Source organism: Hemitrygon akajei, chromosome 14 (genome assembly GCF_048418815.1).
Source record: "Hemitrygon akajei chromosome 14, sHemAka1.3, whole genome shotgun sequence".
Lineage (NCBI taxonomy): Eukaryota > Metazoa > Chordata > Chondrichthyes > Myliobatiformes > Dasyatidae > Hemitrygon > Hemitrygon akajei.
In genome coordinates this window covers 100,274,930-100,302,431 of record NC_133137.1, presented here as the reverse complement: position 1 = coordinate 100,302,431, position 27,502 = coordinate 100,274,930, and the positions used below count along the sequence as shown (strand labels likewise).

The 27,502-nt window shown below is 42.6% G+C and overlaps 1 protein-coding gene across 11 annotated transcripts in view; it reads left to right on the top strand.

Annotated features, from left to right (window-relative positions):
* Nucleotides 1-27,502, top strand: part of plxna4 (plexin A4) — a 712,781-nt gene that overhangs the window by 507,487 nt on the left and 177,792 nt on the right. For 10 of the 11 annotated variants that reach the window (XM_073066781.1, XM_073066783.1, XM_073066775.1 and 7 more), the window contains exons 8-9: nt 12,594-12,693; nt 16,375-16,489. In XM_073066781.1, coding sequence (XP_072922882.1) covers nt 12,594-12,693; nt 16,375-16,489 — 215 coding nt within the window. Of the gene's footprint in view, nt 1-12,593; nt 12,694-16,374; nt 16,490-19,927; nt 20,175-27,502 lie in introns of those variants that run through there. The other variant, XM_073066786.1, reaches the window with a different exon arrangement.

Sequence of the window (27,502 nt, the reverse complement as noted above, 5' to 3'; positions counted from 1 at the left end):
ACTGCCGAGTTAAGGGCTATTCTTCTTCTTCTGGAGTCTTGTTAAATTTCAACATTCCAGATCTATCCTCTTCACAGAAGCAGTTCAATTGAAATTATCTGATTATATCTGTATATCATGAGATTTACATCTGTACAGCAGGAAGCCATTTTGTGTGTAACATTTTTTTAAAATGCCTCGTCAGTGAACAAAGATCTGCTGAGCCAGGACGTCAACTGTGCTAAACAGCATTCTTCATCTCTTTTTGTCCTTTCCTATTCTACAAAATGCCTTGAGAAAATTGTCAATTGTTTGTAGTGCTAGTTATAGTCATGGGAGTGTCAGTAAGTATCAATCAATCAAGTTGTACCTTTCATTAGAGTCCCTTCATAATCTTAATGTGGTCCAATGTTACCTCAAATCCAGTCATCGCTTAATGATGGATATAGACTAATGATATGAATTTTAATGCCTAGGGTTAAAACCAAACCTATTTTAAGGATGTTTCATTTTTATTTGAATATATTTTAATGGATAATGCTAGAATACTAACCTTCCAACATAGGATCAGAAGTACTATGTTTAGTACCTCAAACCCTTGCTGTGGTTGAGAATGATTGACCTCAATTTCATTTACAGCAATTGAATCAAATCCTTTAATACACTCACTAAACAAAAATCCAACCTGGCTTTGAAAATTTCCAGTGGGCAGATTTATGGGTCGCAGGTGATTTGGTGCTTCTAACATCAAGTTTGGGCAGGAACTCTCATTACTTTTGTTTATATATCGGGTGTGGATATTGATCACAATGTCAACACCTATTGTCCAAGCCCAGTTACGAATGAACTCGAGGCAGTTAACAATCTTAATGTTATGAGTTTGGAATTACATATGATGTGCTCCATTTGTCACATGTTCATCAAAACATTTAATGAAAAGCTCTGTTTGGATCAAATCGGTGAGGATTGGGCTGAGGGTAGCCCACAAGTGTTGCCACAATTCTGGCACTAACATAGCTTGCCTAGAGCTCACAAGCCCTAACTGTACGGCTTTGGAATGTGGGAGGAAACCAGAGCATCCAGAGGAAACCCAAGCGATCACGGGGTGATTGTACAAACTCCTCCGAGGCAGTGGCAGGAATTGAACTGTGATCAGTGCAATATGGTGCTGTAAAGCATTGCATTAACCGCTATACCAGCATGCCTACCGACTATACCATACCATACCTTACCACATAAGGATGATAGCTTTACTGTCCTGGCAAACCTGAATTTAACTTCTCCAGCTGCCATGGCATGATTTGGACTGATGTTATTGACTGAAACCATAATTCAGAATTTGAACCATTGTTTCCAGTGATTTGAGTGCTCTGCTACTGTACTGTTATTTCAAAGTTAGATCCTTCTGTTCCTGGTTCCCCTGTCACAGGAAATAGTTTATCAAATTGATGAATAGTATTGAATTACTTGAACTACATCACTGTTTAATCTTCAAAGGACTACAACCCCAGTCAATGCAACAAAATCAATTTAGTTTGTGTCACAAAATTAATATAGCACAAACCAAATGAAAGCACCATTGGCAGCTTATTCAGTGCACCTTCACGCTAATACTGATCCATCTGACCTCTGTAGATGACCACAGTTGTAAGGCACAATTGGTCTTGTTCTACCATTGCCCTGTTAAAGAGTTAGTGATTCACTGGGATCATGATCAGATGTTGGTGGACGCCAACAGGTGAACGTCTAATATTCTCTCGAAGAATATCCTTTGGAGTGAAGAAGGTGAAACCAAGCACTCTATACTGGGGCACTGTCAGTTTTTTAAGAATGACAGGATGGGTGGACTGGGCTGTAGTATAAAGGTCAACTCCTGCGATTGAGAGGAAGAGTTGATGTGATGATAGTCCAATACTGAAATTTCTAAGTTCAAAGTAAACTTATTATCAAACTATGTATAACATATAGAGTTGAAGGAAGGTCATTGAGTCCCTGGTTGGCAAAGGAAACGCTTCAAAGATAACATCAAAATCAGCCTGAAGAAATTCAACATTACACCTAAAAACCGGGAAGACATCATACTCAATGGATACATCTGGAGGAAACCTGTTCAAGAGGGAGTTCCGCTACACAAGAGTGACCTCAGTATGCCGCAGAGAACAAGTGGCAGCTGTGAAAGGAGAGACCAAAAGACCCAACCATTAACCACGTCACCACTCACTCTTGTCCAGATTACACCAGGACATGTGGATCCTGGATCAGCCTCTACAGCCACTTGAGGACCCACCAATAGACAACCCCTTAGGAGAACACCAGGGGCGAATCCAGTGATTGCACCATTACTACTACTACCATATACAACCTTGGGATTCATTTCCCTGCAGAATGAATGAGAACTCCGTTGGTCATGGATGTTGCATCCTAGCTACCTAGATATGCAAGCCTGGGCAAGCTGTTGCCCATGAAGCAAGCTCCCCCTCTCCACGCATCTGAGAACCCAAAGGAACGGCAGAGACTGATACAGTTTGGCACCAGTAGCGTCGCAGGAGTTGCCAGTCAGCATTGAACTTAACCTAGGACTGCCTTAGGGACTCCAGCTCTGGACTTTTCCCTCTGAGTCACTGAAGCCTTCCCACAGGAATGGGTATAGCCACAGGGCAGAGGTGGTTTTCCTTCTCCTAGATGAGCTGCTAATCATGGCTGACAAACCCCATCTGCTGGAAGCGACTGTTTTTATGGTGCCAGTAGCCCATCTTTGCCCCTTTCCCTGTCAGTAGAAATGGTTCATCCGAGCTTTGTACCTATGCCACACGTCAAGTCCAGCTCCTGGTTGTCAGAGGCTGTTTGAGGCACATGTCATTGGGAGCATTTAATAGGTAGTGGGAGCTTGTCTCCATTACCACCCCTGGCTATAACAACCTTAACAAACCAACAGGGAAATAAAGATATACAAAAGAATATATGGATGAATGCTATTGTATTTCTTTGTTTTCCTGTCTGCAAGAAAATGAATCAAGGTTGTATATGATATACATACTTTGATAATAAATATGAACTTTGAACTTGACTACAGTCCAATACTAAACTTCTAAGTTCAATCAACTGTACATGACAGTGGCTAGAGCACAAAATCCTTCACTCTTTATTTATGTATTTATCTGTTTGTTTGCCTGTCTCTCTGTTTATCTGTCTATTTATTGAGCTACATTGCAGAATAGGCCCCATCCAGCCCTTCGAACTGCTCCATCCAGCAACCTCCAATTAACCTTCGCCCAATCACAGGACAACTTACAATGACTAATTAACCTACTAACCGGTACATCTTTGGATGGTGGAAGGAGACCAGAGCACCCAGAGTAAACCCACGCATTCCATGGGGAGGACGTGCAGACTCCTTACTGATGACGTTGGAAATGACCTCCGAACCCCGACTCCCTGAGGAGTAATAGAGTCGCACTAATCGCTACAGTGACAAGGCACCCAATCGTGCTCTTCACCCTATGAAGGATTCTGACAGCCGATCCTTCTAATACAGTTTATGGTTGTCCCTCCTCCGGTCCCTGGTCCACTGAATGTTTTATCGGGTGTGGTTAACCCAATCTGAAGACTCCATGCGTGTCTCGTGATCCATGTTCCAAGCAGACGGTGCAATAATTGGGTGCTGAATATTTTGAGGCATTGTAGTCCTGAAGCTTGACAACCCTAAATAATGCAGAAACATTCATTAGTTCCTCATCAGCTCCAGCGTTATCATTCGATTTCTGTACCACTGAAGAATTCAGCCGCAATTGTGAAGTCTAATCTGCCGGTATTATATAATTATAAATATATTTATTTACAATCAATCATTTGCAAACAATTATGATTCTGAGATTTTCCCCTGAGTGAAATTAACCTGCCAGTGGAGCAATTTGTTTTGTACATTGATAAATTCTTCATGTAAAAGAAATGGTTAGTTTGCCGCCTGATTGCTCAGGTATCCTTAGAGCTTCTGGAACAAGAAATGATTTTTCTATTGTATTCGAAGCCTGCCCAATTTATTTTTCTGTTTCAGAAGAGCAAGCAGCTTAGTGTAATGAACACTGGGTTAATAAAACTCCTTGCGGGCTTCTTGTGTACACTGTAATCATTACACAACCTGTGAGTTAATAATTGGGCTTCATTCATTTAAGGCATATAACCAGAATAAAAACACATATATGAGAAATAATGTGTGTTTTCCACGAATTTAGTAGAATCAAAATGCTGAACGGAAGCTTGTATTTCTTTTACACTGGAATGAATTTTACTGGAGTGTTGAGTGCAGATGTCTCTCTGGTGGTTGAATTAGATTACTGCCAGAAGACTTATTTATTTATTTAGTGATACAACTCGATAACAGGCCGTTCTAGCCCAACAAGCCTCTGTCACCCTATTACACCCGTGTGACCAACTAACTTACTAACCCGTATATCTTTAGACTGTGGGAAGAAACCAGAGCACCAGGATCACAGGGTCACAGGGAGAATGTGCAAACTCCTTACAGACAGCAGTGGGAATTGAACCTGCCAATATGGAATCATCCAGATTTATCTTGTAGTTAATAAATTCATTCATCTCCCTCTGGTGTTCCTCCCCTTTCCCTTTGTTCCACGGCCTTCTGTCCTCTTCTGTCAGATTTCCCTTCTCCAGCCCTTTATCTCTTTCACTAATCGACTTCCCTGCTCTTTGCTTCAGCCCTCCCCCCGGTTTGACGTATCACCTACGACATTGTACGTCTTCCTCCCCTCCCCCACCACCTTACTCTGACTTTCCATCTCCTTTTTCCAGACCTGATGAAGGGTCTCAGACCAAAATGTCGACTGTTTAATCTTTTCCATAGATGCTGCCTGGTCTGCTGAATTGCTCCAGCATTTTGTGTGTGTTGCCTTTGTTCAAGGAGGAGTTATGCAAGTGCTTAGTTTTAGAGGTTAACAGCAATTAGTGTGGTTATAGTCAAACACATATACTTGTTTTATATCAGACTCATTAATATCTACAGAGGAATCTTATGGAGTAGATTGAGGGTGAATGAGGGAGATTTCAGAGAGACCTCTGAAAGTTGCGCTGGGAAAGGTGGTTTGCAAGAATTCTTCTATGGGTAGAGACCAAAGAGTGCAGACTGAACTTTGAGTAGGAAGATTGAGGCTTCTGCAGCTACGGAATGGATATTGGAAATAGCGTTCAGGACCGAAGGGAGGAGGAGGTGATTCTGATGGACGTTCACTGAAGTTGTACAATGTAATGTGACAAGACATCGACTGATAGAGCCATTGGTGACGCACAGACCAGTTTGAATGCCTAATAGCTGATTTGCACTCAGAGCTTTCAGAAGGTGCAAATGGAAACAGATGAGCACATCGCGGTATATGACAGTTTCCTCACACAGTCAGGATCCAGGACAGTGATGGCCACGGAGGGAAGTGGGCCAGATTTGAATACCGAAGATTGTAGACTGAAGCAGTGTTGTGCTTGTGATTAGAGGGTATTGATGCTGAATTTGCTGTGGGTGTCAAAGGGGTGATGTTCATGCAAAACCTATTTAGTCTGATCTTTACCAATCTTTTTTAATGTTCCTTGCTATCCTGAATTCTGAAGCCCAGTATGAATAATAATATCCACCATCTTCAAAGGGAACCTGCCACCAAACTGCAGCTTCTCCATTTCCCAGACATCTGCACTCACCCCATCTTCCCACCACCTCAACAGAGATAGAGTTCCTGTTGTTCTCACCTTCCACCCCATGAACCTCTGCATCCAAAACATCATCCTCCGCAACTTCCGCTATCTTCAATGGGATCCTGCCACCAAAAGCCAGATCTCCATCTCCCAGACATCTGCACTCACCCCATCTTCCCACCACCTTAACAGGGATAGAGTTTCTGTGGTCCTCACCTATCACATCATAAGCCTACGTGTCCAACTAATGTCCCTCCTGGGACACATCCTTGCAAGCAACAGCTATGTTACACTTGCCCATTTATCACTTCCCCAACTTCCATTCAAGGCCCCAAACAGTCCTTCCGAGTGAGGCAGCAATTCACCTGTGAAATTATTGGGTTCATCCATTATGTCCAGTGCTCCTATTGTGGCCTACTCTGCATTGGTGAGACCCTACATAAATTGGGGACTCCTTTGTCGGGCATCTCCACTCCATCTGCCAAAAGTGGAATTTCCCAGTGACTAAACATTTTAATTCCTATTTCCATTCCCATTCTGACATGTTGGTCCATGGCCTCCTCTTATGCCATGATGAGGTCATGCTCAGGGTGGAGGAACATATTGCATCTAAGCAGCCTCCGACCTGATGGCATGATTTCTCCTTCCAGATTTTTCCCTTCCCTCTTCTCTCTTCTTCTATTCCACATCTTTTCTCCTCTCCTGCCTATCACCTCCCCCTGGTGCCCCTCTTTATTCCCTTTCTCCTATGGTCCTCCCGCCTCTTCTATCAGATTGCTTCTTCTCCAGCCCTTTAACTTTCCAACCCACCTATCATCTTCTAGCTGGTCCCCTTTCCCCTCCCACCACCTTCCTATTCTGGCATCTTCCCCCTTCCATTACAGTCCTGAAGAATAAACATCAACTGTTTATTAATTTCCACAGATGCTGCCTCACCTGCTGAGTTCCTCCAGCATTTTGTGTGTGTTGCTCTGGATTTCCAGCATCTGCTGAATCTCTTGTATTTAAGACCTTAAGACACAGGAGCAGAACAGGCCTTTGAACCCACTGGGTCCACTATGGCTGATTTATTATCTCTCTCAACCCCATTTTCCAGCTTTCTCCATTTGATGCCCTTGCTAATCAAGAACCCATCAACCTCTGCTTTAAATATGCCCAATGACTTGGTACCCACAGCAGAGTGTGATGAAGAGGAAACATTCAATTAGTGAGGTACACCAATTGGCTCTTCAGGAGAGAGAGGAAAAAAAACTTAATCCTGAGTTAATAATCTGGAATCAAATTTGCGATAAAATAAGAATAATTGTCATGTCCTTTGTAGCTAAGTGCACTTAAGGCTTTCATCACTTTAATATTAAGTGTCATGTTAATGGGGCTGTCAATCACAGTCTTTTGCAAAGACACTTAGATCAGACACTGAGGTTTGGTAATGATCATAAGCTATTGTACAAGTGTCGGGCTGTATAACTGTCGTTCCTTTCGAAGTAGGTGGGAGAGACATTCAAAAAAGAGGCCCATTTTCAGATTGCTGGATAATTGCTTGCAATCGCTTTTCCATTACCAGTTGAATAATTTCTTTTAGTGACTGCTTTTTTTTTGATAGTCAGTTTGCTGTCAATTATCATCTCTGCTAAAGAATAAAGGGTGACTTGTATTTCTCCAGTGTCCCTTGTGACCTCAGGATATCTCAAAGTATTTTAGTTTTAAAAGAAGTGGGGTTTTTTTGGAAGTGCCAAGTGCCACATTGTGAATGAGGAGCCAGCAACCTGATTGAGTGCTGTAGCCACAGACCACAAGAACAACTTGTTGATATTATATACTCCAGTGACCACTTTAATAGGTACATCTTTACACCTGCTCGGTAATGCAAATATCTAATCTGCCAATCATGTGGCAGCAACTCAATGCATAAAAACGTGTAGGCATGGTGAAGAGGCTCAGTTACAAACACAAGAAAATCTGCAGATGCTGTAAATCCAAGCAGCATATACAAAGTGCTGGAGGAACTCAGCAAGTCAGGCAGCATCTATGGAGAAGAGTACAATCGATGTTTAGCTAAGTTGATGAAAGGTCAGTTGTCCTGATGAAGTGTCTTGGCCCAAAACATCATCTGTATTCTTTTCCACAGATGCTGCCTGGTGTGCTGAGTTCCTCCTGCATTTTGTGTGAGTTGCAAGAGGTTCCAACCTAACATCAGAATGGGGTGGAAATGTGATTTAAGTGACCTTGACTGTGGAATAATTGTTGGTGCCAGATGGGGTGGTTTAAGTGTCTCAGAAACTGCTAATCTTCTGGGATTTCCACACACAATAGTCTTTAGAGTTTACAGAGAATGGTGTGAGAAATAAAAAACATGCAGTAAGTGACTGTTCTGTGGGCGAAAGTGGGCAAAAGTGCCTTGTTAACAAGAGAGTTCAGAGGAGAATGGCCAGATTGGTTCAAGCTGACTAGAAGGTGACAATAACTAAAATAACCATGTGTTACATCAGCGGTGTGTAGAAGAGCATCTCTGAATGCAAAGCATGTTGAAACTGGACGTGGATGGGCTACAGCAGCAGAAGACCACAAGCATACACTCAGTGGCCACTTACAGGAGGTATGTAGTGGGCACTGAGTGTAATTGGAAGCTTTGAGGTAATAGTTGGCATTGCACAGTGGTGCATTTTCAACAGATTTTTCCTCACCCTTCCTCCCCCTACCCCCAACCTCACTCTCCCTTTACAGAAATTGTGGTAAATGGAACAAATTTTGTTCTGGTTGGATAACCTCAAATTGATAAGTAGCATTTTCCTTTTCCCAGTGACATCTGAACACCATCCCCAGATTCACTGTGCTGGCTCTTCCACTCCTGCGTTAAACAGCTTCTGGAATTCTGAGTGTATGACTCCATTACCTCTCTTGCCAGTAGCTGTGGTCTCTAAACCCATGTACTGAGATGCTCCTCTCCGTGAGCCTTCACCATACCTTCCTCTTTTGACCATACTTGTTGGTAAGATCATATGTCTTACTTACATTCTGCCATTCCGTCATGGCTGATTTATTATCTCTCTCAACTCTACATTCCTGCCTTCTCCTTGCAACCTTTGATGCCCTTACTAAGGAAGAATCTATCAAGCTCGGCTTTAAATGTACCCAATGACTTGGCCTCCACAGCTGACTGTGGTAATTAATTCCACAGATTCACCACCCTCTGGCTAAAACAACTTTTCCTCATCTTTGTTCTAAAGAGATGTCCTATTCTAAGGCTGTATCCCCTAGTCCTAGATTTGTCCTCGATAGGAGACATACTGTCCGTGTCCACTGTATCTAGGTCTTTCAATATTCAGTGGGTTTCAATGAGATGCCCCCCTCATTCTTCTAAATTCCAGCGAGTACAGGCCCAGAGCCATCAAACACTCCTCAGACATTAACCCCTTTGTTCCTGGATCATTTTTGTGAACCTCCTCTGAGTGCTCTCTAATGTCATGACATCTTTTCTTAGATAAGGGGCCCAAAGCTGCTCATAAGACTTCAAGTACCGTCTGACCAATGCCTTTTAAAGCCTCAGTCTATCTGTCATTGTTTCTCAGGCCAACAATCTTTTCACAGGGGTCCTTGCTTAAGCCATGCTGAATAACCCGGCAATGAGGAAGAATCAGTATTGATTAACAAGTTTCTGGTCCCAGCTGTTGTGTATGGATGGACATGATGGGATACATGAGTTATGAATAATTGCTGGCAGGAATGAAAATAACTAATATCTTGTAATAAAATCTGGGGGTGGGAGGTGATAGGAATATGGGAAGAATAAATATCATTTGTATAACTGGGTGCTTGACGACCATCACAGATCTGGTCGGCTGAAGGTCTTGTTTATTTGTTGTAAACTCTGAGTCCTTAAGCCATGATGACTGGTGAGAATCAAAACCGGGCTCTAACTTAACTAATGGATTAGTCCAGATGAAGGGTCTTGACCTGAAACGTCGACTGTCCATTTCCCTCCACTGATGCTGTCTGACCTTCTGAGTCCCTCCAGTTTCCTGTTTGTTGTTCTAATCCAGGGCTTGCCATCCTTTTTTATGTTATGGACGCCTACCATTATCCAAGGGGTCCGTAGACTCCAGGCTAGGAACCTTGCTCTAATCTAACCTAGTTAATTGGCATGATAGATTGTCATCCCATTTAGAATTTATACCAACTGGAGAAAGAAGGAAATACTGAAAATATTGATTTGATCATGATCACTGCATTTGTGGATTTTGTTCTACCATGTATCCAAGCCCTGTCCTTGGCTGATATAATCGGGACATCTAGAAGGCTCTTGGGAAGTCACATGGGTGTAAGGAATATGGGGGGTTATGGGCTGTGTAAGAGGGAAGTTTTCGATTAGATTTATGTTGCTCGGCACAACATTGTGGCCCAGAGGTCCCATACTGTACTATACTGTTGTATGTTTGAGTCTCTCCAATGCTTCCAGATGCTCCTGATCGCTCAAGTCTTTGACCAGTCTCTGGACCACCTGTCCTACTATTAACGTATAACACTCATCAAATTTTGAAGAATGATGCCACAATGAGGAGCTTTACAATATTATGGGGACTAATATACATTGTCAAATACATAGAAAAATACTGCACAGGAACACAGACCTCGGTCATTGTTGGCTTTGACAACTACAACAGCAAGTTAAACTAAACCTGTGTGCCTGCACATGGTCCCGACTCTTCCATTGCCTGCCTGCTTGTGGTTCTACCGAAATGCCTCTTAAACATCAGTATCAGGTCTGCTCCCACCACCACCCCTGATGGTGTGTTGCAAGCACATAGAACTCTGTGTTAAAAAAATCTTATCCACACATCTCCTTTGAACTTTCTACCTCTCATCATAAATGTAGGCCCTCTGGTATTTGACAGTTCTCTCGTGGGAGAAAGCCTCTAACAATGTATTGTTGGATCTTGGTGTTTTTGTAATCCAAAGGTTCTTTGGAAGACAAGAACGAGGCATAAAATGTATTGCTTATGATTGTTTTATTAAGTGTTACAAGAGCAAAGAAGAATCTTCAAGAGAGACAAAGGAAAGAAAAAGACGAAAAAGTAGTGTGGTTTTCTCAAACCAGACGAGAGAGAAACAGAAATTCCATTGATAACCAATCAGATAGCCAGATTCAAGTCATGTGACACCCACCCAAGAAGTTTCCAGAAAAATACAGAGGCAACTGTAACCACTGAAAAACTCACTGAACAATTACACATCTATTTGTGATGGTATAGAAATACAAACAAGCATAAGAAAGTTGAATTATAAGAAAACTAACAATTCTACAGTCCAGTCCAATTCTATCCTATCTGTGGCTCTCATAATTTTTCATATTTCCATCAGGTCTGTGACGCTCCAGAGGAAACAGCTCAAGTTTGTCCACCCTCTCCTTATAACTAATGCTCTCTAATCAAGGCGGCTCATTATAGCAATCAGGATAATTATGTGGCCTGTGTAGTATAAGGACAGAGCCAATTACTGTGCTTCCTAGTTTTGCTGTATCAGGTTCAGTGATTTCAGAATTGTGAGATTAGAGTCACACAAGAGGACAAGTTGGATTGTGTTTATAAAAGGGATGGTATAAAATTAGGAGATAAAATCCAAAGACAGACACAAAGGTATGAATTGGAGAGGAGTGGAACTGTTCAGAGACGGCTGCAAAAAGTGTGGCTGATTTAAAGCAAAAATGAGAGAAAGATCAGCAGAGGCTCCTGGATAACACTTGGCACCACAACGTTGGCACTTCTTCAGTAATTTCCCTAAAACAGACACTTTGATAGATGAGGCAATCAGAGAGCAGAGGAACTGTGGCTGGACTCCAGGAAGCACCAGGCTGCTGTCGATGGTGCACTATCTCCAAGTCTCCCACCAACATTCAGCCGCTGAGCCCTTCCAGGAGCTGAAAGCAGTCTGCTCGGCCTGGCGTGCGGCCACGTCAGTGCTGCCGCCCCCAGTTCTCTGCAGAAACTGCTTTTTTGTCATTTTTCTTGCAGTGTCCACATGAGATTGAGGGCTTGCTGAGTGACAGAGTGAGCCCTCGCTGTAGGGATTTGGGACTTGTTATGTCCCCAGTCATCCAGATCATACCAGAAATTGTTACCAAAAGCACAGAATCTGATTCCCAATCCTCAGATTTATATAATGACCATTGATATTTCATTTCACCATTAAAGAACCTGTGGAAAATAAATATCCTACTAAGTAAGTGAGATGAGGGGGTTGTCCAGCCAAGAGCGTGCCTCAGTATCCTACCGCTCACTATGTAAGACCTACCCTGGTTGGTCCTCCCAAAGTGCAACACCTCACACTTGTCTGAATTAATTTCCATCTGTCATTTTTCAACCCATTTTCTTAGCTGATCTAGATCCCGCTGCAAGCTTTGATAGTCTTCCTCACTTTCGACTTTGCCCCGTCTTGGTGTAACCGTGTCCCTGGCATTGCCTTAGTTCTTTTCACCACTGACGCTGCCCCACCTCATCTCTTCTGTGCAACCTAAAACAGGCTTCAGTTTCTTTCTCCACCGGCGCTGCCTGCCTGCAGAGCAGTGTTTTTGAATCACAACATCTGCAGAATATTTTTATGGTTGATCACTCATTTGGGAAATTGGACAATAGATGGAATTTTTAATGCTAATGTGAATATGCTTGTGTTACTGTTGCTGCCTTTGATGTAATTACAATTTATTGAGACTGAAATTATCTGTTGTTCTAACTAATCAATAATGCCCAATATATCACAAATATCCTCAAACTGAGCAACCAATAAAGGTTATAAAATTCCAAGCAAGGCCTTTCAAAAAACATAGATCTCTCTCTACAAGGAAGGGAGCAATATACAGAAAGGGCTGCCTTTGCTCAATGTTGGCTGGACTGATTGCTAAATCTTATGTTTCTTTGTGGCAGGAGATCATCAAGTGGTCCAACTCCGGCTGAAGTCCAAGGAGACAGGCATGACTTTTGCCAGCACCAGCTTTGTCTTCTACAATTGCAGTGTTCATCACTCGTAAGTTAGTCTGATTGTACCTCTGATTGCTGGAATGAATGGGTTGTTCTACCAAGAGATTAGGATGAGAGGTTATTCCTACCAGGATAGTGGGATGAGACCGTTGTCCTCCCAGTAGCTTGGGTCTATATTCCATGGAGCTTAGAAGAATAAGTCCAACCTTATTCAAATGTGTAAGACTCTAAGGAGGCTTTACGAGGTAGATATTGAGATGTTTTCACTAGTGGGACGGTCTTGAACCATGGCATTTAGGTACAAGTTTATCTTGATTATACCTCTTCCACCCTGACTCCTTTTCTCAGTTTTTTTGTCTCCAATGCATCTGTTCCCAGGATGAGGCTTTCCTTTCCAGGACATCAGGATGTCCTCCTTCTTCAAAAAATGGGGTTTCCCTTCCTGCCGCCTGAACAGGGATAGAGTTCCTGTTGTCCTCACCTAGCACCCCAAGACCCTCTGCATCCAACAAATCAATCTCTGCAACTTCTTTCATCTTCAACTAGGTCCTACCATGAAGCACATCTTTAGACATCCCCCACCCCCCCTCCACTTTCTGTAGGGACCTCTCCTTCCATGGTTCCTTTGTCCACTTGTCCCTCCCTACTAATCTCCCTCCTGGCATGTATCCCTCCAAGTGACAGAAATGTTACTGCTGCCCATTTACTTCGTACCTTACAGTGCCCCAAGCAGTCTTTCCAGGTGAGGCAACACTTCACCTGCAAATCTATTGGGGTTGTCTGTTGTATCTGGTGCTCCCTTTGTGGCCTCCTCTATATTGGTAAGACCCGTTGTAAAGCAGGAGACCACTTTGTCGAGCACTTCCACTCTATCTGCCAAAAGTGGCATTTCCCAGTGGCGAGCTATTTTAATTCCTATTCCCATTCCTGTTCTGACATGCCAGTTCATGACCTCTTCATTTGACAGGATGAGGCCACTCTCAGTGTGGAGCAACTACATCTCATATTCCTTCTAGTTAGCCTCCAACTTTCTTATCTTAGGGATAATATATAACCTGGGATAAAATAGCTGCTCTTACACTTCCCAGTTTAATACCTTAACAAAAATTGAAATGAAGGCTGGCTTACAGCTGAATGTCTATCCTTCCTTTCACATTCTAGACCAGGAATGAGTCATTGGCTTTGAGGTGACATTCATGCCAAACTGTCTGGTGGTCATATTCAAATTCCCTCTCCAGACGCTCTCACCCACTTGAGTCTTTAGCTGTGGCTCTAAGTTCCAGATGGGGCACTTGCACCAGATAATTGTGGGCTGCAGCAACCCTGAATCCCTCTGTCTGTAGATGTCAGGTGGGCATTTGGATCTTTAGCGGCTTTTTAATGAGCTGTTCAGTTAATTCTCCTTCCAGGATCTTTCTCCACATCTTTGCAATTTTTTTCCTTCTTCAAATATTTATCCAATTTCCTACTGAAAGCTGTGATCTGATTTGTTTCCAGCTTTTCAGTCCAGGCTTTAAAAATCATAACTTGGGTAAATAAAGATCTTTGTTTATGGTGTGCTCCCTTTCCCATCGTTGTTGACTCTTCAGTAACTGTTCTCTCCTTTTTCGCCCTCTCATAACCTTATTGATTTTAAACTGCTTGTTCACACTTTGTCTTCTCCACAAGACCTAACCAAACTTTCAATTGCTGTAAAGATGCCAGTGTTCATGGATGGACATTGCTGTTGGTCAGTCTGCAAGGCTTTCTCAAGTTAAAGTTTATTGTCGTTCATGTATACCGCCAAATGGAACAATACTCCTCTCGACCAAGGTACACAACACAGTACATACTGTATAACTCACTCAGTCCACAGTCCAAAGACGTACTGGGTTAATGGTCATTGTAAATTATCCTGTGATTAGGTTCAGGTTAAATGGGGGGTTGTTGGGGTTTGTTATGCAGAGTGGTTCAAAGGGCAGGAAGGGCTATTCTGCACTTTAACTCCAAATGACTAGACAATACGTTATAGAAAATACAGCATAGAAATAATTTTTATTGTTGATCATTAATAATGGTGCAGTAAATTATTAATTATTAGTGCAACATGATTGTGTTTGTCTGTAAGATTCTGAATAATAGATTGCCTAAATAAACTGCAATTAGTGCCATCAATTCTGCTAAGCATGCCAAAGTTCCTCAGATCATTTGCTGAAGTTCCTCAGATTATTTGCTAATTGATTTCACTCGTCCCATCACCCCTCTCCTCCATAATGATGATGTTAGCAGCAAGTTACAGGAGTCCCTGTGGAATTTCAGCCTTAATTAAATTGGGTTGTTCACAAATGGATGAAACATGCTGATGGAATCAGCATGCTGGTTCTCCTCCTCCTCCTCCTCTTTCTTCCATGGTCTTTTACCCACTCTTGTCAGATTCCCCCTCCTCCAGCACTTTATCACTTTCACCAATCAACTTCCCAGCTCTTTACTTCACCCCTTCCACTCCCAGCTTCACCTATCACCTACCACCTTCACCTTCTTCCTCCCCTCCCCCTTACTTTAACTTCACTTCCTTCCCAGTCCTGATGAAGGGTCTCAATGCGAAATGTCAAATATTTGCTCTTTTCCATAGATGCTGCCTGGCCTGCTGAGTTCCTCCAGCATTTTGTGTGTGTTGTTCTGGATTTCCAACATCTGCAGATTTTCTTGTGTTTGTGATGTTGATGGAAGATTCCTCTTGTGCCCACTCTAGTCCATGTTTGAAATGATGGGATAGAAATGTGAAGCAACACACACAAAATGTTGGAGGAACTCAGCATTTGTGCATGTTGCTTCAGGTCAGGCACCATCAATGAAAATGAATAAAGAGTCAACGTTACCGACTGAGACAACCCTGCTAATTACCCTTCCAATTAACTTCGGCCAACTCTTCTCCAGGCCTCTCTAGTTATCTTTAATCACCTGTTATACTGATACATCTAATTTTAGCTTATCCTTCCAAATTGTAGGGTGATTTAGGGTATAAATGTGAAAAGTTTGGCATTCATCTCCTGCTTCCATGTCGCCAGCCTGAACAGATCTCTGCTCTTCCAAATTTGACTTCTTGTGTTTCCATTTTTTTTCATGTGGTGGCCGTGCCTTTAATTGTTAAACTCCAGAGATCTGGAATTGCTTCTCTAGACTTCCTTGCAGTTTTCTTCTCCTTTAAATACAGCTTAAATCTTGACTCTTTGGCCAATCCTTTGTTGTTTATCCGTCTTAATATTTTGTTCAATGGCTCAGGGTCAGATTTTATTATCCCTCTTGTTTCAATGTATGATAACATAAAATATTCTCGATAAATGCAAGCTGTACGCTTGTGCACACAATTCACTAAGCTGTTATCTTTTACTGTTTTTCTTCCATCATGGTGGCTGGTTTTCTATTGGAGCCTCATCTGCTGACCTTCCCTCATGACCTTTTGTCAAGGACTTGACATTATTGACACCTGGCACTCAGTGGAAGCAATAGTTATTCTGCATCTATCTTACTTTCTGATCACTCGAAGGAGGAAGAATTGATCCGAGCTTGTATCCATTGATTACGTGATTGGATTCCAGTTACTTGTGAATAGCTGTAACGTTTTTGAACCGTGGCAATTCAAAGGATTTTGTTGGAGTAGACAGATTTTGACAGTCTGAATTAAAATACACAAAGGTTTTGCAATGGCTTGTGATGCACAATCTGATTCTGTGTTCTGTGTAAGCAGGTGCCTGTCGTGTGTGAATAGTCCCTATAAGTGTCACTGGTGTAAATATCGACACGTGTGCACGCATGACCCGAGGACGTGCTCTTTCCAGGAAGGCCGTGTCAATGTGTCGGAGGTAAGGATATTTTCAAACTTTCTTCCCTCCTCCACCCCCGAACCCTACACAGCTGCCAGAAACCGTAAAAGGGAACAGGAAATAAGATTGAGACAACATTTTATTCTTCCTTTCCATTTCCCTGCACCTGCTTTCCTCCTGAGGAGCCACTAGATCAATGGATATTCTCAAAGTTCAAGCTTCAAAATGCATATATGTCACCATACACTATCTTGAGATTCATTTTCTTGCAAGCATTTCTAGTAGAACAAATAAATACAATAGAGTTAAAAGCTACACACAGTCAAAGACTGACAAACAACGTGTTTATGATACATGTTTTTATTAGATCAGGGATATAACACCAAGGTTTGAAAATAGAGTTTGGAGAAAGTTAAGGACTAAAGAGCAAGGGACAAGATTAGATTTTAGATTTTTAGATTTATTAAATTTTTTTATTAATCACATGTACATCAAATCTTATAATTAAATACATAATTTGCATTAACAACCAACACAATCTGAAGATGTGCTAGGGACACTATACATTCCAGTACCGACATAGCATGTCCACAATGTTCAATACATAATGACGTGCAGCCAACGTACAAGCAACAACAGTGAAAGAAACCCATCTCCCCACCAACAGAGCGTGCGCATGCAGTCGCGCACACACACACACACACACACACACACACACACACACACACACACACACACACACACACACACACACACACACACACACACACACACACACACACACACACACCCCTCCCCCAACCCCCTCCCCCAATGGCACAGTGGTGTAATGGTTAGCAAAACGCTTTACAGTACAGGCAACCAGGGTTCAATTCCCGTTGCTGCCTGTAAGCAGTTTGTTCGTTCTCCCCATGACCGAGTGGGTTTCCTCCAGGTGCTCTGGTTTCCTCCTATAGTCCATAGACCTACCGCTTGGTAGGTTAATTGGTCATTGTAAATTGTCCTGTGATTGAGCTAGGATTAAATTGAGGGATTGCTGGGTGGCAGGGCTCAAAGGGCCAGAAGGGAGCACTCCTCGCTCCATCCCAGTTTTTAAAAATTAGTTGGAAAACACAGATAGGCAGAGAGGTAATGTTCGTGACTTCATCATCTGCTCGGAAATCTGATGACGGAAAGATAGAATCTGTTCCTAAAATGTTGAGTGTGTGTCTTCAGGGTCCTGCTACCATTAAGACTGCGTCAACTTGGGTGTTCGACCAGTGTGTAAAACACAACAAACTGAAATACAAAAAAAAGAAATAATAAGGTGCAGTCTTTCATTTATTCTATTTGGGTTTTTATCCTATTATGGATTTATTGGGTATGCCTGCAAAAAATGAATCTCAAGGTTGTATTTAGTGACATAGATGTACTTTGATAATAAATTTACTTTGAACATTGGACAGGGCATGTCCGGGGTGTTGGGGCGTCTTGTACAAGCTGTTACAGGAATTTGTTAAGGTTTTACCTCAAAGCTGCTCTCTTTGTATTTCACTGGAAGGCCAGTCTCAATTTGATCCGAGATTCTGGAGTGGGAGTTGAAATCCATTCTCTTGTTCTTAAAATAGTCTTAAGGAGAGCATAATTAACCCACCCATTAGAGCATGTTTGAGGTTGCCATCTGTCTCATGCCCATCTCAGCCGTATTCACTCCTGACTCTGGGGTATGAGACGAGGAGTGAGCCAAGTTCACCTCTGCCAAATTTACTATACCGGATGGAGTTCTGATGCATTGGAGTTAAACATTTAGGAACTTAATCCACAAACAATCCTTCCTTCAATAAAAGCCACCGTGAACTCAGTGGGTTGAACGATCTTATCCTGTACTATAACCAAGCTGAACAGTATGTATGGCTCATGCCATAAAATTGGGCTAGACTAAAATCCGAGCTTTGGGCTTAAAGCGCTGTCCTTATTGCACTGTGTTCTATGTATAGTTTGGTTCTTAGTCACTTTGTTTTCTTTTGTCACGGCACGTTGATAGCTGCAGAGAAAGCTGCTGGTCGTGTCGCATAGGGAGACTGGCCAACAGCACTACGTTCAACCAAGGCTGTGAGCTGCCAGCAGTCTCAATTGGCAAATGTAACAATAAATAAACAGTATCGCAGTGACTGAGCCTTAACATTCAAAGAGATTTGCCGTCTGAGCCTCAGTTACTGATGAAGACTGCCAAAATGGCAACCCAGTGACTCTCTCGCAGGATAAGAACTTGATGTAAGTGCAAGTTAATTCAGGCTGCAGAGCTCCTTCTGTTCTTTTGTGTTCTTGTGAGTGCCAAAATAACCACTTACTATACTGACTCCTGGAGCAGTGGAGGAGGCCATTCAGCCCTTTAATCCTGTACTACCACTCGGTTAGATCATGTCTGGTCGGTTTCTTAAGTCCAATTTACTGGCCTTGCAGCTATCACTTTTAGTGTGGTAGGGGTGGCACAATAATACAGTGGTTAGAGCAATCTTTTTATAGCACCAGCGACCACCGATAGGGTTCGCTTCCCTCCATCGTCTGTAAAGAGCTTGTACGTACTCCTCCCCCCACACCCCAACCGCGTGTATTTGCTCCGGGTACCCTGCATTCCTCCCGAATTACAAAGACGTACGGTCAGGGTTAGGGTTAGTAAGTTGTGGGCGTGTTATGTTGGTGCCAGACTTACAGGCTGCCCCCGCGCATCCTCAATGAAATGACTGATGCATTTTGCAGTATGTATGTGCATGCGTCCAAGCTTATCTTAATCTTTAAATCTTTACTAACAAAATCAACTGAGCTTTTCTGTCGAGGTCCTGCAGCTTCTGAGGTTTAGTGTCAGAAGGAGTTTCACATTGCCAACATGACCTTCAATAAACGGGGAGATGGTGTGAAGTGGGCAAGAGGAAAGTCCATTCACTCAACTGCACCATCAAGTCAGTCATTGCTGTTCAGAGCTACAAGACACTGCAAATCCTGGAGCAGATCGAGCTGGTCGAGTAGTGGTTTGCAGAATCACTTTAGAGTGCCAGATATCGCTGACTGGGGTTCGGTTCCCACCGCTGTCTGGAAGGAGTTTGTACATTCTCTCCGTGACCACGTGGGTTTCCTCTGAGTGCTCCAGTTTCCTCCCTTATTCTAAATGCATTTGGTTAGAGTTATTGAGTTTGGGAATGCTCTGGTGGCACCAGAGGCATGGCGACATTTATGACAGCCTACAACACAGCCCCTGCACTGCGTTGGTCAATGTTATGATATACACGTGACAATCTTTTTATCTCTGTCTTGAATTTGGAACAACAAATAAGATTATGGAGGAAACTTATCTACCTTCGGGGATCAAAAGGTGCTGCCTGACCCACCGAGTTCCTTCAGCATCTTTTCCGGTGTAACAGTTTCTGTTTTTCTGACTGAAAACCAATGAAACTGAGAGAAACTTTCTGAGAGCCCCTTTTCACTTTTTCGCTTATACAGGTCCACAATCCCTTATCCGAAATTCTGAAATCCAAAAAGCTCCAAGAACCGAAGTTTTTTTCGCCAACAGCTAACGTCACTCAGGTGTGACGTGGCAGAACTAGCAGCGGTCGCCAGACGACAGTTGTGGCTCAGTGCTCGTACTGGTTACACGTGCATTTGCTGTTCGCTGATATTTTGTGTTTAATTTCACTGTGAAAATGTCAAGAAGAGCTACAGATACCCCTATGGGTAACAATGAGAAAAAGGGAAGGAAGCATCTATCATTATCAATAACGCAGAAAGTGGAGTTACTGCAGAAGCGTGATCGTGGTGTGTCTGTGCAGCGTCTTACTGAAGAATATGGTGTCGGAACTACCACTGTCTTTCTGTTTCTTTAAATCATATACAAGTTACTGAAGTTTTATAGTGACAGTGACGTTCTGCATTTACTCAAGCCATTTACCATGTGTTTGATTCGGTTCGTTTGAAGCTGTATATCTTTATGTTTTATTGAATGTTTTTGTTGGAAATAAAATTTCTCAGACAGGTTAAATAAGGGACTTGAGCATACATGTTTTTTGGTATCCGCGGGGGGTCCGGAAACCAATAAGGAGGGATTCTGAAGCCCAAAAAATTCTGAATTTAGAAATGCAACTGGCCCCAAGGATTTTGGATAAGGGATTGTGGACCTGTGCTCAACTATCACTGACCTTCAAGGGGGCCACAACCTTGACATAGGGTTTGGAGGCTTCTGTGCCTCAATGACCCAGAGAACTATGTTGGCTGAAGTCAGGCCTTGTGCTTTGACTCCCGGCAGGGTCACCCATGCCAAATAGGTCAAAGGGTCCAGACTAAGAATTGTCCACTGGTTCTCCAGGTTCAGGGCTAACAACCCTACTGGTAAAAAAAAATTGTTTTGGAAACAACAATGAAGAAACCTTCTTTGCTTCCCTAAATGCCAGTGGTGTCAGTGAACAGGGATGATGCAAAGGAGAATATTACTCTGTTGCAGTTTTGCTCAGGGTGTGGTCCTGTATCATCAACCATCTCTTTGCCTCCATAGTTGCTTCTTGAATGGCTATGTTTCTCCAAAATTCTGTTTTACTCTAGATTACAGCAAATGCAATCTCTTGTAAACGCAAATGATTCTCAGATGTTGAAAATGTTGAGTAATGCACACAAAATGCTGAAGGAACTCAGCAGGTCAGGCAGCATCTATGGGAAGGAATAAACAGTTAACAGTCTTGCCGAACGGTTTCGCCCCGAAACGTCAACTGTACTCTTTTCCATAGATGCTGCCTGGCCTGCTGAGTTCCTCCGGCATTTTGTGTGAGTTGCTCAGATTTCCAGCATCTGCAGATTTTCTCTTGTTTGTGAGCAGTGAACATTTTGGGAACAGACCTTGCATCAGGATCATATTAGCTCTTGATTCCTTTTCATAGATGTTGCCTGACCTGCTGAGTTCCTCCGGCATTTTGTGTGTCTCTCTGTGATCTCTTGTGTCTGCATGTGATCCAAACTGTTGAGTGAGCAGACATAGGTCATGAATGATCATATGGATGGGGCTTTAAAAGGTGGTGAGGTGAGGTTTTGGAGGCAAAAAAATGCAGATGGTGGAGGTGGTAAAGTAGGCAGAAAAGTAACAAATGGAATTGTGAGGGAGCACCGCCAGAGAAGGCAATAAATGGTCTTTAACTTCAATGTTACCAGGTAGGTAAGGTGATTATGAAGGCACTTGTGATACTTTTAATGGCAAGGTGGCGGACATTAGGTTGTGCCAGATTTGTCAGCCCACAGCATGTTTAGTGTTTTTAGCTTGGCTGGCTATATTGCAGGTATGAAATGACAGCACCAGGCAAGGTACAGAAAAGACTTACATGGGTGTTTCCTGGGATGGAAAGCTTTAGTGGTGAAAGAGAAAGCCTGTCTTGTTTGTACAAGTTATGGATTAGTGAGGGAGGGACTGCTAGTTAAAGGCATGCAAGGTCAAGTAACATTCGAAGCTCCTCCCTTGGGATATCCTCAGACAGGAAACTACTTTTATCATTTTTTGCTAGAACGTTTAAGCATCCTATTTATGTTTTCTACAAACATGTCTAATGATAATTGATAGAATGGTAGGAATATTATGTTCATTTAAAACTACGGGTACAGGTTCAGAGATCATTTGGCCAAGCCTTTATCTCAAGGACAGTGGGAAAAAAAGAAGAATTTACACCACGTTTGCAACAAAAAGAATCATAAGTCAGACCTCATCTGCAGTACTGCTTCCAGCTCTGAACACTGAATCTCAAACAGGATGTATTAGTCTAAGAGGCGGTAAACACATCTTCCCTATAAACCAACTTGCATAATCCTAATCACTACCTTGGCATAGCAGCACCATGAACACTTTGAACCACAGTGGACTTTTATCTTACTTGATCCTGATGAAGGGTCTTGGCCCAAAATGCTGACTGTTTATTCCCCACCATAGATGTTGCCTGACTTTCTGAGTTCCTCTTGTATTTTATGTGTATTGCCCAAAATTTCCAGAACCTGCAGAATTTCTTCTGTTTATTTTGTTCTTATTGTGATTTTTCTTGTACAATTTTTATAATTTATATTTATTTTATTGTAAACGTGTATCTGAAGCTATATGCTTGTATATAGTCTTATATAGACTATAAGGCCGAGACCCTTCATCAGGAGATTAGGAGCAAAATTAGGCCATTCAGTCCATTGAGCCTGCTCCATCGTCTGATAATGGCGGATTTAACCCATTCTTCTACTTTCTCATCAGAATCTTTGATGCATGTTTGATGGGATTTTATATTCCACTTGTGCATAGGTGTACTTATGTGTATAACAATAAACATAACTTTGACCTTGATGGAGACACAAAAATTACCTATAGCATTAAAATATTAGAAATTCCAAAGATTGAACTTATGGTCATCTGCACTGGAACATTGAGGGGGAAGTTGGACAAGATCAGTAGGTAAGCTACTGGTGGAACTCATCAGGTAGCACTGTGTGAGGAAATGAATTGTAGGGTTAAACACGGCATGCTGCGTGACCCAGTGTGTTCATCCAGTAGTTTGTCTGTTTGCTTCAGATTCTAGCATCTGCAGCCTCTTTTGTCTTGACTTGGTCAAGATGTTTAAAATGTTGAGAGGGTTTGATGGGTGTCAGATGTGGGAAGTCCGGGAGACTCCCAGCCTCCCGGAAGGCTACATCTGTGGCAGGTGCGTTGAGCTGCAGCTCCTTAGGAACCTGGTTAGTGAACTGGAGCTGAAGCTCGATGACCTTTGTCTGGTCAGGTAGTCACACTGGGGCCTCAAGAGACAGGTAAGTGGGTAACAGTCAGGAGAGGGAAGGGCAAGAGTCAGATATTAGAGATTACCCCTGTTACTCTCTAATAACTACTCTTATTTAAGTACTGTTGGGGGTGGACGGCCTAACTGGGAAAAGCAACAGTGGCCGTGCCTCTGGCACAGAGTCTAGGCCTGTATTAAAAGGGTAGGGAAAGGAAGAAGGCAGCATTAATAGAAGACTCTAAGGGGTCAGGCAGGTGATTCTGTGGACGCAGGAAAGAAACACGGATGGTAGTTTACCTCCCAGGTGCCAGGGTCCGGGATGTTTCTGATTATGTCCACAATACCATGAAGTGGGAAGGTGAACAGCCAGAGGTCGTGGTACATATTGGTACCAACAATATATGTAGGAAAAGGGTGGAGGTCCTGGAAACAGACTACTGGGAGTTAGGAAGGAAGTTGAGAAGCAGGACCTCAGAGGTAGTGATCTCGGGATTACTGCCTGTGTCAGGCAACAATGAGAATAGGAATAGGATGAGGTGGAGGATAAATGAGTGGCTGAGGGATTGGAGCAGGGGGCAGGGATTCAGATTTCCGGATCATTGGAACCTCTTTTGGGGCAGGTGTGACCTGTACAAAAAGATAGGTTACACTTGAATCCGAGGGGGACCAATATCCTGGCGGGGGGGTTGCTAAGGCTACTGGGGAGAGTTTAAACTAGAATTGTTGGATGTGGGAACTGAAAGGATGGTAGGTTACAAGAACTGTAGAGTACAAAGACTGTTGAAAACCTAGTTAAGAATAAAAGAAAAGCTTATGAAAGGTTCAAAAATGAGGTGATGATAGAGATTTAGAAGATTATAAGGCTAGCAGGAAGAATGAAATTAGGAGAGCTATAAGTATGTTATATTATGAGGGTTATGAGTAGGCTTTGACAAGCAGCATTATGGAAAAGCCCAAGGCATTCTACAAGTATGTGAGGAGCAAGAGGATAAGACATGAGAGAATAGTGCCTATCAAGTGTGACAGTAGAAAAGTGGGTGTGGAACCAGAGGAGATAGCTGAGATACTTAATGAATACTTTGTTTCAGTATTCACTAAGGAAAAGGATCTTGGTGATTGTAGGGATGACTTACAGCAGATTGAAAAGTTTGAGCATATAGACATTAAGAAAGAGGATGTGCTGGAGCTTTTAGAAAGTATCAAGTTGGATAAATCTCGGGGACTGGATGAGATGTACCCCCAGACTACTGTGCGAGGTGAGAGAGGAGATTGCTGAGCCTCTGTCAATGATCTTTGCATCATCAATGGAAACAGGAGAGGTTCTGGAGGATTGGAGCGTTGCAGATGTTGTTCCCTTATTCAACAAAGGGAATAGAGATGGCCAAGGAAATTATAGACTGGTGAGACTTACCTCAGTGGTTGGTAAGATGAAGGAAAAGATCCTCAGAGGCAGGATTTATGAATATTTGGAGAGGCATAATATGATTAGGAATAGTCAGCATGGCTTTGTCAAAGGCAGGTCGTGCCTTATGAGCCTGATTGAATTTTTTGAGGATGTGGTTAAACACATTGATGAAGATAGAGCAGTAGATGTAGTGTATATGGATTTCAGCCAGGCATTTGATAAGGTACCCCATGCAAGGCCTGTTGAGAAAGTAAGGAAACATGGGATCCAAGGGACCTTGCTTTGTGGATCCAGAACTGGCTGCCCATAGAAGGCAAAGAGTGGTTGTAGACGGGTCATATTCTGCATGGAGGTTGGTGATCAGTGGTGTGCCTCAGGGATCTGCTCTGGGACCCTTTCTCTTTGTGATTTTTATAAATGACCTGAATGGGTTAGCAAATTTGCTGATGACACAAAGGTTGGGGGTGTTGTGGATAGTCTGGAGGGCCGTTAGAGTTTACAGTGGGACAAAACTGGGCTGAGAAGTGGCAGATGGGGTTCAATCCAGATAAGTGTGAGGTGGTTCATTTTGGTAGGCCAAATATGATGGCTTAATATGGTATTAATGGTAAGACTCTTGGCAGTGTGGAGGATCAGAGGGATCTTGGGGTCCGAGTCTATAGGACACTCAAAGCAGCTGCGCAGTTTGACTCTGTGGTTACGAACACTTACAATGCATTGGCCTTCATCAATCATGGGATTGAGTTTAAGAACTGAGAGGTAATGTTAAAACTACACAGGACCCTGGTCAGACCCCACTTGGTGTACTGTGGTCAGTTCTGGTCACCTCACTACAGGAATGATGTAGAAACTATAGAAAGGGTGCAGATGAGATCTACAAGGATGTTGCCTGGATTGGGGAGCGTGCCTTATGAGAATAGGTTGAGGTACCTGGAAAGGTACATGGAGCTTAGAAAAATAGAGCACTATGTGTAACCCTAGGTAATTTCTAAAGTAAGTACATGTTCGGCACAGCATTGTGGGCCGAAGGGACTGTATAGTGCTGTAAGTTTTCTATGTTTCTATGACCTGGTTTATGTTAAGGTAGGACAATGTGGGACATAGAGAAGATCTTTGGGATGGTGTTTCCACTGTACCTGTTGTCCTTTGAGGTGGTGAACCTGCACAATAAGAACGATGGTGGCATTCACAACGAGGTTCAAAATTCAAAGTAAATTTATTATCATACTACCTTGAGATTCATTTCCTTGAGGCATTCACAGTAGAAAAGCTACTGTGTCCACCACCTTCTGTAGACATATCTATTTCTAAGCATTGGTGTATTCATTCTTAGCCGTAATAACTGTCCCTGGACCTGGCCACTGGAAGAGAATCAGCCAGGGACACAACTGCCTGTTAACCAACGGTGTTACACTGGACAGAGCTCTGCTGAATTTTTTAACTGGAAAAATATCACTTGGGTGTAGTATCAGCAACAGGTGGTGTTTATCTGGGATCTTTAGGATGGCAAGTCAGAACATATTGAGCATCAGACAGTTGCCATCTAAGATCAGGGCAGCATTTTGCAGTCACTGAGGAAATTGACTGCTTAGAGAACGATTGTTTTTCAAGGGCTTTCATCAGAGAGATGCAGTGATTGACAAATCTAATTAACACACAAGGGCCCTGTGTCTGAATTGAGACTGTAATGAGGTTATTGTTAATGCAGAGATGTTCATGAGTTTTAGATCCCTTGCCTGCTGGTTTGGGAGCCTGCCCATAGAAGGAGGAGGGATGAAAACTGAACCAAGTAAAATTCACTGCAGATACTCGGGTTTACAATGGGGAGTTGGATTACAAGGATCCACAATTCACATGAACTCTATGAGTCATCTAAATACCTGATTAAAATCAATCTACTGTCATAACCAGATCAAGAATTGTTAAAAAAAAGATTTGGTCTTAGAGTACAAACTGCATTTCCCTGTAGACCAGAGAGTGTCATTGGATCACAGAGTTCAGTGTATGTGTAGAGTTGGAGAAAGCATTTTTTTAACCATAGCCTCACTGGCAAAGCCTTGCCCATCCCATTTGTATTACAGCTGCAGGAGATTTTTTCACACGGGCTGAAAACTGTGCTGCACTTTTAATTTTTCTTTGTAATATGCATACCACGAATATTTAGACCATCCCTTGCAGAGAGTCGCATGCTAAGCCTTTTTAGAGTCAACCACATTGGTGGAATAGTAGTGTAGCTGTTAGCGAACACCTTACAGCAGCAGCAAACTGGGTTCAATTCCCACTGCTGTCTGTAAGGAGTTTGTACATTCTTCCCATGACGCATGGGTTTTCTCCACGTGTCTAGGCTTCCTCTTGCATTCCAAAGAGTACAGGTTAGTAGACTAATTGGCTAATTGATCACATGGAAGTAATTGCGTGGCACAGGCTCATTGGGTCGGAAGGCCTGTTACCGTGCTGCATCACAAAAAAATTACATAGTTGGGTCTAGAGATGCACTGTAGACCATTGTAGGCCAGTACATTTGTGAACCACAAGGGTATGTATAACAATCCAATAGATCGGTCATCATGATTATTCATGAATTTTCTTTTAAATTCTAGTTTATTCACTGAAAGCATATCTTTGGATTTGCAATCTTGGCGTCTGGATTAGTAATCCAGTAATTTAACCACAGCACCACATGTGAGTCTGTGGTGAGGAAGGCAAATGCAATGTTTGCATTCATTTCGAGAGGACTAGAATATAAAAGCAAAGCTGTAATGCTTAGGCTTTATGAGGCAATAGTAAGGCCTCACTTGTAGTATGGTGAGCAGTTTTGGGCCCCTTATGTGCTGACATTGGAGAGGATTCACGAGAATGTTGCCGGAACTGAAAGGCATATCATCTGAG